This window comes from Hyperolius riggenbachi, chromosome 2 (genome assembly GCF_040937935.1).
Source record: "Hyperolius riggenbachi isolate aHypRig1 chromosome 2, aHypRig1.pri, whole genome shotgun sequence".
Lineage (NCBI taxonomy): Eukaryota > Metazoa > Chordata > Amphibia > Anura > Hyperoliidae > Hyperolius > Hyperolius riggenbachi.
This window is the reverse complement of record NC_090647.1, coordinates 486168602-486180766: the sequence shown is the minus strand read 5'-3', so window position 1 is coordinate 486180766 and position 12165 is coordinate 486168602. Positions and strand designations below refer to the sequence as shown.

The window sequence follows — 12165 nt, the reverse complement described above, 5'->3', positions numbered from 1 at the left end:
TTCATAAAGAGGTACAAGCTGTAGAAATGGTGTAGTCCTCTGCTCTAATACAATGTTTCCAGCAAGAGATGTATAGCAAAAAAGACTGGAATTGTTTTTTTTTTTTCTTGTTTGCTTATCACAACTCTGCATGCCCTGGATGGTCTAGATCAGGGGTGTGAAACTCAAATACAGAGTGGGCCAAAATTGAGCTCTGCGACCAAGTAGCGGGCCAACCTCAAAGTTTACTGGTCACCTTCCTCCCTTATAAAGTTTCCTGGTGTCTAGTGACCCTCTTCCCTCCCCTAAACTGTTCCCTGTTGTTTTGTGTTCCTCCCTCATCTATACAATTACCTGATTTTTAGTGGCCCACCCCCCTCCTACCCCTATGTATTTTCCTGGTGTCTAGTGGCATCCTTCCCTTTCCTCTACAGTTCTCTGGTATCAGTGCTGTTCCCTTCCCCATATGGCTTCACTGGTGATCTAGGGCTTACCCTACAATATAGCTTTTCTGGGGGTCTAGAGTGGGCCAAATATAATGCAAATTGAGAAAACCACCTGAGGGCCAAATCTGATGGCTCCGAGGGCCAGATTTGGCTCACGGACCAGAGTTTGACGTGTGTTCTAGATAGTACCAGTAGAAGTAGAGAAGCCTTTATGGAGACCCTGTGCTTTCCCCCGTATGTCTAGATCTGTGCAACTGATTTTACATTTTTAATCCTGTGCAAGCCATGAACTGGTCTGAGCAGTTTGCCACTTTTCTTGATCAGGCTTTAAGTCCTATCAACTTTTTAACAATGTTCATATTAAGGTCTTTTTGGACTGGCTGAAGAACCATAGTTTGGGGCCTGGCAGTACATGTGGATTGTTTTGGTGGCGTTGCACGTAGTTTTTGTATGGAGAGAGGAGGGTGGGAATAAGTAGAAGGCTTGGCAGCGGCTGATTGCTTTTCACCTGCTGTTTTTGGTGGCCGCATTTGAAGGAGATGGCTTATGTCAATGGTTTCTGTGATTGTAACAACCTTGGGCGCATCTAAAGCCCCATCTACACGATACGATTCTTTGTACGATTCGATTACGATTCTATTACGATACGATTAAATCCGTCATGTCGATCGGGATTGAATTCAATTTACCATTGTTTTTGCAAAGGCAAATCAAATTTGAATCGAATCTCGATCGGACATGTCAGATTTAATCGGATCGTAAAATGAATCGTAATCAAATTGCACAAAGAATTGTCTTGTGTAGATTGGGGCTTAAAAGACTAAAGGAGACCAGGAGCCCAATAGTGCAGAATCGTGTAAGATTAAAGTGTAACAGAGATGGGAGGGGGGGGGGGGGATAGAAGAAATGTATACATACCTGGGGCTACCTTTAGCCCCCTCCGGCCTGATTGCTCCCACGCTGCCACCCTCCCGCCTTTTTGGATCCTTGGTAACGGGCCTGTAAGTTGGGCCTGTCAGCACATGCGCAGTGTGGCCAGGGCTGTGGAGTCGGAGTCGGAGCAATTTTGGGTGCCTGGTGTCGGGAAAAAATGCTCCGACTCCTAATGAATTTTTAACTGTAATTAAAATAGAAAATATGATAAAATGTTCTATTGCTCAGATAATAGTCATTAAAAATAATGTATATATACAGTAATAGCTGTGTTCAGTCACAAAAATGAAATAAACCAATCAAAATTAGTTACTTGTGCTGCTTCAATAAAGCAGTCCCCGTATTGTTAAAGTCAGATATTCAGTACATATCTGATTGTGACTGTACAATATATATGTGTACACAGGAATCTCTTATATATGTTACTGGCCAGAACCCGAAGTTGGCCACTTCTAGTTCTGGCCGGCCACTTCGGGTTCTGGCCGGCCAATGTGCGAAGTGGCCGGCCAATGTGAGGAATGGAATGAATCATGTAACATGAATGTATCTTGTGGCCGCAGCGGGCAAATGTATCGCAACCTAGTTCATTTAATGACATTAAGCCGGCGGCAGTGAAACCGATGAAGCCGCCGGCTTTTGCTCTGCCTCTCTCAAACCCCCCCCCCCCCCCCCCCCACCGGCTGCCCATAGTAAGAGAAAGGAGAGAGAGGCAGAGCAAAAGCCGGCGGCTTCATCTGTTTCATTGCCGCCGGCTTAATGTCATTAAATAAACTAGGTTGTGATACATTTGGCCGCTGCTACATGAATCATTCCATTCCTCACATTGGCCGCATTGCAGCGGCCACTTCACACATTGGCCGGCCAAAACCCGAAGTGGCCGGCCAGAACTAGAAGTGGCCAAACTTCGGGTTCTGGCCGTAACATATATACGAAATAACATCTATGTTGTAAGTATAAAGCCTGATGTGTAGCCGTGTCACTAATAGAGATGGTCAAGGAGATGGAAATAATTCTGCATTGATGCTGGTTTATGCAAAGGTATGCTCATGAAATCAAATAATTTGATATGTTAAAATTTGGTTTGGTGACTACAAATTAAAGGGTACCTGAGACGGATGAAAAGAAAAGTGTTATACATACCTGGGGCTTCTTCCAACCCCCTTCAGGCTAATCAGTCCCTCGCTGTCCTCCTCCACCACCTGGATCTTCTGCTATGAGTCCAGGTAATTCAGCCAGTCAGCGCAGTCTGGCCACGTGCCGCTCCTACAGCCAGGAGCATTCTACACCTGCGCAATAGTGCTGCGCAGGTGTAGTATGCTCCGGTGGCGGAGTGTGTGCATGCGCACTACACCAGACTGGCTCACGTACCTGGACTCATAGCAGAAGATCCAGGTGGCGGAGGAGGACAGCGAGGGACTGATTAGCCTGAAGGGGGCTGGAGGAAGCCCCAGGTATGTATAAAACTTTAATTTCATCTGTCTCAGGTTTACTTTGTTACACAGTAGTACTATACTCTACATATGCTCTCCCCACAGAGCTGCAGGAAATCCACTGAGAATGTTGTGCACATTGAACACAGAGGTGTTGTCTATCACCCATAAACCTTGTTCAGATTGTGCATGAAGAATGTGTAATAGAGGAAGAATCTCCTCATTCCCCTGCAGAGTACCTGCAAATCATTCTTACATGTACCCACAGTCACATTGCCTAGGGCCTGATCCATGTTTAGATGTGTAATAGGGGAAGAATCTCCTCATTCCCCTGCAGAGTACCTGCACATCATTCTTACATGTACCCACAGTTACATTGCCTAGTGCCTGATAGATGTTCTTTCTTCCAGTCTGTACCTTTTACAAGTACTCTTACCAAGGACTAGTTTTAGTCTAAAGGGAATACATATAGTAGTCTACATATCCTTCTCACTCCAGTTGTCTTGTAAAATTCCTAAGCGTTGGCAGTTAAGAGAGGAATTTCACGTTACATACTGTTAATCAACAAAATTGTAATATGCAAATTAGAGGAGGAGGAGTCTGAGTCGGTGGAATCCTAAACTGAGGAGTCGGAGTCGGTGGATTTTTGGACCGACTCCACAGCCCTGAGTGTGGCTGCATGCGCTCCCCCACCTCGCTCCCACGCTTGGAAGCGTTCTGCGCCAATGCTCCCAGCTGCGGGAGCTTGGGGGGTTCTTTGCATGCGCAGTAAGCCCCGACTGGCCAAACTTACTGGATCAGTTACCGAGGATCCAGAAGTCTGAGTACAGCGGCGTGGGAGGAAGCCCAAGGTGTATATACATTTCTTCTATCACCCGTCTCAGCTTCCCCTTAGAAAAGCAAAACGCTATGTATTTAAGTATGCTAAGTATGTATATACTCACAAAGGTGGGTTGCAAATCCTTGTAACCACCGTCGGAGCAGGAGGGAAATTCTGTCCCCGCTGGGTGGTCACACTCCGAATGTTCTTTAGGACAAACTAAAAAAAACTATCATCTCTAAGGAGGTATGACAAGACACTTAAAACAAGGTAGAGGCACCCAATGCATAAAAAGGCTGATAAGCTATCTAATAGAAGCGCTCATGCTTGTTACACAGCCATAGCATTTGTCCTCCCTAGCTGTATTGACAGTTATACAAGTCAATACAAAACATGCCGTGAACAGCATTGACGTGCATACACGTTAATACTCTCCTGCACTGTATACTAGACCCTTGCTTGACATATTTTGGCAAGTTACAGGGGAAGAAAAAGGTAATAAAAATTAATTGGATCACTTTTTGCACAGAAATCCTGGGAAAATTGAACGCCAAGGAGGTTAAAGAGACTCTGAAGTCTCTTAAAAATCAGCTTTTTACTTCAAAAATCTGTTTCTCATCCCTGCCCTACCTAAAATGCTGCATCCCCGCGGCTGTAATCTAACTAAATCCCCCCCCAAAACTCCCCGGGGGGCAATCCGGGCAGCGCTTCCGTGAGAGGCAGAGCGTGTCTGAGCACGATCACAGCCTCTCCCCCGCCCCTCTTTCTTCCATAGATGCGAATGGAGGCTGAAAGCCCTGCCTCTAACAGCAGCAAAATCCACGACCAAGAAAGTCGTGGATTTTGAGAGGGAGGGGGAGTTAGGGGGGATTTAGTTAAATTACAGCCGCAGGGATGCGGCGTTTTAGTTAGGGCAGGGATGTGAAACAGATTTGTGAAGTAAAGAGGACTTTTATGAGACTTCAGTGTTTCTTCAATACGACTGTTTTTTCACTGACCTGAGGAGGCAAGCAAGCACCCGCATAACACATTGACAATTTAACCAGCCTGGCGGTATGGACGAGCTCAGCTCGTCCATCACCGCCGGAGGCTGCCGCTCAGGCCCTGCTGGGCCGATTTTCATCAAATAAAGTGCAGCACACGCAGCCGGCACTTTGCCAGCCGCGTGTGCTGCCTGATCGCCGCCGCTCTGCGGCGATCCGCCGCGAGCAGCGGCGAAAGAGGGTCCCCCCAGCCGCCTGAGCCCAGCGTAGCCGGAACAAAATTCCGGCCAGCGCTAAGGGCTGGATCGGAGGCGGCTGACGTCAGGACGTCGGCTGACGTCCATGACGTCACTCCGCTCGTCGCTATGGCGACGATCTAAGCAAAACACGGAAGGCCGCTCATTGCGGCCTTCCTTGTTTATTCTGGGCGCCGGAGGCGATCGGAAGAACGCCTCCGGAGCGCCCTCTAGTGGGCTTTCATGCAGCCAACTTTCAGTTGGCTGCATGAAATAGTTTTTTTTTTATTTAAAAAAAAACCCTCCCGCAGCTGCCCTGGCGATCTTAATAGAACGCCAGGGTGGTTAATGTGCTCAAATAAAAGACCTTTTTTTTTTTTTTTTTTTTTTTTTCAATAAACTGGTCCAAATTCTTCAAGAGAGGTAAGATTACCTCTCTGTTTATAAAATAATCAGCTTATCAGCCTATCTTTACAGTAGCGCTTTAAACATTTGAAGGAGGGTGCCTGTACAGACATCAAACTGTAGTCTGCAATTACCTCAACCTATTGTTTCAAATGTGAAAACTTTAATATCTGTTCACTGATTTAGTGTTTACCTGCATGTCAGTTTACCAGTTTATACATATTTATATCCCCAGGAATTCTCCATACCAGAGTACCGCAATGCCCATTTGGAACCTTCCCAGCTACTTCAGCAGCAGCTCCGAAGACGGCCATCTTTGTTGTCTGAATTTCACCCGGGGCCTGATCGGTATGTTTTTCTTCAACGTTGCCTTAGTACTCGATGTGCATGTTTTGCCTACTCAGAACCGCAGCCAGAAATTTTTTTACATGGTAGTTTTGGTCACAGTTCAGCAAATGTTTCAATAGAGAGAGGATTTATAGTTTAGTTGTCCGAGCACATAAATGTTACATTGTCAGTGAGAGATCTGCTGTAATACCGTATATACTTGAGTAAAAATGTTTGCCCGGAGTATAAGCCGGGGGTGGCAAAAGCCACAACACCACTCACAGCCATGGCCGGCCACAACCATGTATTAGAAAAGCAGCATAAATTCAGCAGATTGCAATAATAAGCCAGAATATAGGCCTACAATGGAGATGGACAGGCAAAGAACTCCTGTTGCAAAGTTTAAGCTGGCATAAAGATAAAGCAATGAATGCAGAGGCATAGTCATGTATCTAAAACTTGATATAGGAATGCAAGGATTCTCACCACTCACACTGTTCCTGTATGCTTTCCAAGGCTACAACTGGAGATGAGGTTAGCTGGGACCTCCCATGGAAATGTCAAGTGTGTGGGCTCCCTCAGATGATGCACCACTGTACATATATAGTAGTGGGGGCACTGTGTTGGTTACAAGAGTAGTGACTCTAGTATAAGATGAGACCCCCACCTTTGGGCCACTTTTTTTGGCCCAAAAATTAGGCTTATACTCGAGTATATACAGTATGTTTTAACATGTGAATTATGAGCACCATTCAGTAAAGTCAGAAAAGTGTGGTGAGCAGAGATGAGCAAGGAGCGAAACTGTACCCACATATGTGCAAGGATCGGGCTGTGGTGGTAAGGATTAAGTTGCATGTATCACAGATTCTCTCCACCCTCCAGACACTTCCTCCTTCACAGCTGGAATTCCGCTGCGAGGTGTAAGTGCTGAAAAGTTGGAGCGCAGCAGGGAATCAGCAGCCCCCTCCTTGCGCACACACGGGGTGCAGTTTTGCTTGTCTTGAAACTGCTCTTGCTCATCAACAGTGGTGGGTGCCTAACAACCAAACCGATACCCTCTGAGATACTCTCGTCTGCAGGTTCTCTGCGATGCTTACTCATCAATGGCCAGCCTAAGAAATGTGCATATTTTTTCATATGGCCAGCTGAATACTTTGTAGCCAGGGCAGAGCTTTTATGTAATTAGTGGCAGCTTATGTAAACAAAGGTTCCCCCTGCTTTGCTGACTCAGGTAAGTGGAGAGCAGCGCATAAGTTGCATATTGCAGCTGCCCTGTCAGGACAATTGTCGCTCTGTTCAGTAGCTATAGCAAAGTCTGACTTGCAGAGTCAGTGTGGTTTCATCTGCGCTCCAGCTCATTACTGGCCCTGCTCATGCAATCGCTACCTGCTAAGGTGAACCCTTTATTTATCTTCAGCCTCACTGATTAAATGTGAGGGAAATTCTTGCGCTGGACGAGCGCACTGTTAAACCACATTGGAATGTTCGCTGGGTTCATTGGATTGCTTGCTAGACAAATCTGGTTTCTTTTTAAAATAAGCTACCAGCCGCTTAGCCCAGAGCTATGCAGAAATGTGCTTTTTCAAGTGTTTTAGAGTATGCAAGACGGCTTCTTGTAGTGCCGCTCGGTTCCTGACCGCACTGTGCACAAATATTAGTTTTGAAATTATCTCACTTGATAAATTAAGACTTGAAGCTTATCATGAGGGTTTAAAAATACTTCCTTGTAAATAGTCTTGTTCGTTTTTAGGCCTCACTTAAACCTTTAACATTTCAGGTAGATTAAATTCTAGAACTGAACTCAAGTGCAGCATGCTGTATACATTGTATTGCCCACTTATTGGAACCATTCTGCATACAATTCTGAGCACTCAATAATAAGGTGAGCCTGTATCCAGCTGTCTATGAAATAACTTCGCATTGATTCATAAACTGTGGCCGTCCCTTTCACTAAGCTCCTCCCATTGTCCTTCTGTCACTCCAGTGCCCACCAATACCATCACTTATGTCTCACTCTATAAACAGTTGGATACAGGTAATGGCCTTCCCATACTGTGGGCTGTCATTTACAATATGCTGGTCATTTTTTTTAAATGTCTCAGCAGAAAAGCCTCCCATCTTAAATCCTAATGTCCACCCGCAGCTGCTTCCAGAATTGGCCATTTTTTTTTTTAAAGGCCTTTGGGGGCATCATCTAGCAGTCATGTAGCTGCTCTGTCTCCATGGCTTAACCGATTGGGGATCGCTTTTCTCTGGCCCTTTAAGAACTCCCTCAGGGCCACAATTCACACGTTAGTCTCGTCAGAGGTGTCTATGACCGGCAGCCTTGGCCAAGAACCATCTAGCTACCATTTGTACAAAGCTTTATATTGTGGGATACGGCATGCAAATGATACAACACCCATAAAGCTTTATAGGTGAAGTGGAACATGACACAAGTGCTATTTAGTCTGGTGCTTCATAATCATAGCTCCAAGTAGTCACATGACCATTGTTCTACAAAGCAGTACATATTTAAAATAATAAATAAAATACTGCCAATTCTTGTATGATTGAATTTGTTGTCAGGAGCTGGGCCCACAGTTCTGGACCACGCGGATTTAAATCTACGACCTGTTTGTGTCCTGTTATTTCTGCCAAGCCATAGATTTAAATTGGCTACACTGCGAGGCCTCAGCAGTCTCGCCTTTGTGGCACTGTTCAATCACTGCACCCGCTCGCTCTGCTTTCACAGTGACAGCAGAGTTTCTGTATTTCCTGACCCAATGATTACTGTGAGCCAATCACTGCAAAATAGGGAAAAAGTTGGCTCTGGTCTTTAAAGCGGAAGTGAAATAAACTTAAAAAAAAAGTTTCACTTACCTGGGGCTTCTGCCAGGCCCCTGCAGCCGTCCTGTGCCCACGCCGTCCTGGACCGATCCTCCGTTCCCCCGCCGAGGCTCACTTTACTTCACACAGTGGAAGCCGACTTCTAAGTCTGCCTTTACTGCACCCTGGCCACATGTATCCTCGTACATGTTCCGGTAGCCGGGAGTGTCCTGTGCAGGCGCAGTATGAGAAAATCTCTAACGGGAGCATGAACGAGGATGTGCGCAGCCAGTGCCGCGCAGCACAGTGCACTCTAACTGCTGAAGTGAAAGTGAGCCACGGCGGGGGACTGGAGCATCGGTGAGTGGCTGTGCAGACACAGGTTGGCTGCAGGAGTCCGTAGAATCCCCAGGTAAGTGAAACTCTGATTTCAGTTCCGCTTTAAGGAGTCAGAACCATCCGGTACGCAAGTGATTAAGAAGCCATAAAGCATTATATAGAGTATCCTTACAAGCAGAACCTGGTTTGGTGCTCTGAAATTTTGGTCAGCATTGTTTTTTTTTCCTATGGAAGCAGATTATTGAATGATCAGCCTATGCTGTATATAGTACACGTATTATCGTGGTATTTGGGGAGTACCTCAGATATCAGATAATACATTTCCCGACTGTGTAGATGGTTGTAGAAGACAGATATGTGCAAGTGTTGGCCATATCAACCATGAATGGACATGTTTATCTGCTGTTCCTCATGCATTGTGTAATGTAATTAAAAATGTTCTTGCAGGCCTCAGGACAGGAGATCAGGGTATGAACAGCAGTACCATTCCGTGTCACAGAGTGAGCATGAAGCCCTGGAATCCAAGAGACCCCGGCTAGAACAGGTAGATTCTCACTACAGAGTTGCTGCCGCTTCTGTTGTGCCTCTTGTATCGACCATCCCAGAAGGGCTTCGGCCACAAGTGGATGTTAAGAAGGTAAGAATTTAACAGCAGGCGAGTGAGGCAGACAGAGATGCAGGTAACCTAGATCTTCTTAGAGACCATCCTGGAACTATGGCCCTAATCTGATTAAACTAGCAGAAATTAAGTACATGTCCATTCTGCACATGGAATCCTAATCCATTGTGGTCTGAATGGGAAATGGTTTTTGCACATTGTTTGGGTTGTCTTTCTCTCTTCACTTAGAGCTTTTCTATTTTATGTGGGAAAGATAAAAATTGTTTCTACAGACACACATTTTAACTGAAGTCTCATTATTATTCATGTGCGCATGTTAAAATAGCTGTGCGTACTTCAAGGCATCCGAGCAGTACATTTAGAAAACTTTTTTAAAGGTCCACTATCACGCAAAAAATGAAAAATTTAATATACAGGTAAAAACATACAAATAAGTACATTTCTTACTGTCACAGTAGGAAGTACAAATCTGACGGAAGCCACAGGTTTTGGGCGAGTCCATCTCTTCATGGGTGATTCTCAGCATGGCTTTTATTCTTTATAAAGCCACTCAGTTGAAAAGTATTTATACAAAGATGCTGGCCAGCCTCCCTGCTCGATTCACGCTTCTTTGGCAGTTGGACGGAGCGACTGCCATTCACTAAGTGCTTTTGAAAATAAAGAATACCCTGAGAACCCCCGTGAGGAGCTGAGCTACTCCAAAACCTGTTGGTTCTGTCAGATTTCTACTACTTACTGTAAGTGTAAGAGCCATAGGAAAAAAGTAATTTATGGCTCTTTACTCTGGAAGAAATGTACTTCTTATTTGAATGTGTTTACATGTACCGTATATACTCGCAAGCAAGCCGAATTTTTGACCCCCAAAAAGGGGGTCAAAAGTTGGGGGGGTTGGCTTGCTTGCGAGTCATGTGATAAAGCCCCCGCTCCCCCCGCAGCCGCCGCTATTACCTTAGCTCGGCGCCGCTTCTATTCCCTTGTCCTGCTCGTATACGGTAATCCATTCCACAGCAGCGCGCCCCACCGCGGCTGCTGCGTTGGACAGAGGAAACCATAGAGAGCGGTTCCCATAGTAACGGTGATACACATCGCCGTTACAGGAGGCCGCTCTCTATGGTTTCCTCCGTCCTCACACAGCAGCCTCCGTGGGGCGCGCTGCTGTGGAATGGATTACCGTATACGAGCAGGACAAGGAAATAGAAGCGGCGCCGAGCTAAGGTAATAGCAGCGGCGGGGGGAGGGGCACTATATTAGCTATGCTGGGGCCCTATATTAGCTATGCTGGGGCACTATACTAGCTATACTGGGGCACTATACTGGGGCACTACCTACCCATACTGGGCACTACCTACCCATACTGGGCACTATACTAGCTAGACTGGGCACTATACTAGCTAGACTGGGCACTATACTAGCTAGACTGGGCACTATACTAGCTAGCTAGACTGGGCACTATACTAGCTAGCTAGACTGGGCACTATACTAGCTAGCTAGACTGGGCACTATACTAGCTAGCTAGACTGGGCACTATACTAGCTAGCTAGACTGGGCACTATACTAGCTAGCTAGACTGGGCACTATACTAGCTAGCTAGACTGGGCACTATACTAGCTAGACTGGGCACTATACTAACTAGACTGGGCACTATACTAACTAGACTGGGCACTATACTAACTATACTGGGCTCTATACTGCCTATGTTGGGGCACTATACTACCTATGTTGGGGCACTATACTACCTATGTTGGGGCACTATACTACCTATGCTGGGGCACTATACTACCTATGCTGGGGCACTATACTACCTATGCTGGGGCACTATACTACCTATGCTGGGGCACTATACTACCTATGCTGGGGCACTATACTACCTATGCTGGGGCACTATACTACCTATGCTGGGGCACTATACTAGCTATGCTGGGGCACTATACTAGCTATGCTGGGGCACTATACTAGCTATGCTGGGGCACTATACTAGCTATATTGGGCACTATACTAGCTATATTGGGCACTATACTAGCTATATTGGGCACTATACTAGCTATATTGGGCACTATACTAGCTATACTGGGCACTATACTAGCTATGCTGGGGCACTATACTGGCTATACTGGGGCACTACCTACCCATACTGGGCACTATACTAGCTATACTGGGCACTATACTAGCTATACTGGGCACTATACTAGCTATACTGGGCACTATACTAGCTATACTGGGCACTATACTAACTATACTGGGCACTATACTAGCTATGCTGATGCTGGGGCACTATACTAGCTATGCTGGGGCACTATACTAGCTATGCTGGGGCACTATACTAGCTATGCTGGGGCACTATACTAGCTATGCTGGGGCACTATACTAGCTATGCTGGGGCACTATACTAGCTATGCTGGGGCACTATACTAGCTATGCTGGGGCACTATACTAGCTATGCTGGGGCACTATACTAGCTATGCTGGGGCACTATACTAGCTATGCTGGGGCACTATACTAGCTATGCTGGGGCACTATACTAGCTATGCTGGGGCACTATACTAGCGATACTGGGGCACTATACTAGCGATACTGGGGCACTACCTACCCATACTGGGCACTATACTAGCTATACTGGGCACTATACTACCCATACTGGGCACTATACTAGCTGTACTGGGCACTTTACTACCCATACTGGGCACTATACTAGCTATACTGGGACACACTGGGGGGGATCTCATGGACAGCATTTCCTACCCCCGGCTTATATGAGGGTCAATCGTTTTTTCCTTGTTTTTCAGGTAAAAGTTGGGGTGTCGGCTTATATGCGGGTCGGCGTGCTTGCGAGTATATACGGT

General features: G+C 46.1%; 1 protein-coding gene across 11 annotated transcripts in view; it reads left to right on the top strand.

The window, feature by feature from the left end:
• Window positions 1-12165, top strand: part of NCOR1 (nuclear receptor corepressor 1) — a 262192-nt gene that overhangs the window by 67853 nt on the left and 182174 nt on the right. For 10 of the 11 annotated variants that reach the window (XM_068270355.1, XM_068270349.1, XM_068270351.1 and 7 more), the window contains exons 3-4: window positions 5468-5580; window positions 9154-9343. In XM_068270355.1, coding sequence (XP_068126456.1) covers window positions 5468-5580; window positions 9154-9343 — 303 coding nt within the window. The remainder of the gene's footprint in view (window positions 1-5467; window positions 5581-9153; window positions 9344-12165) is intronic. The other variant, XM_068270348.1, reaches the window with a different exon arrangement.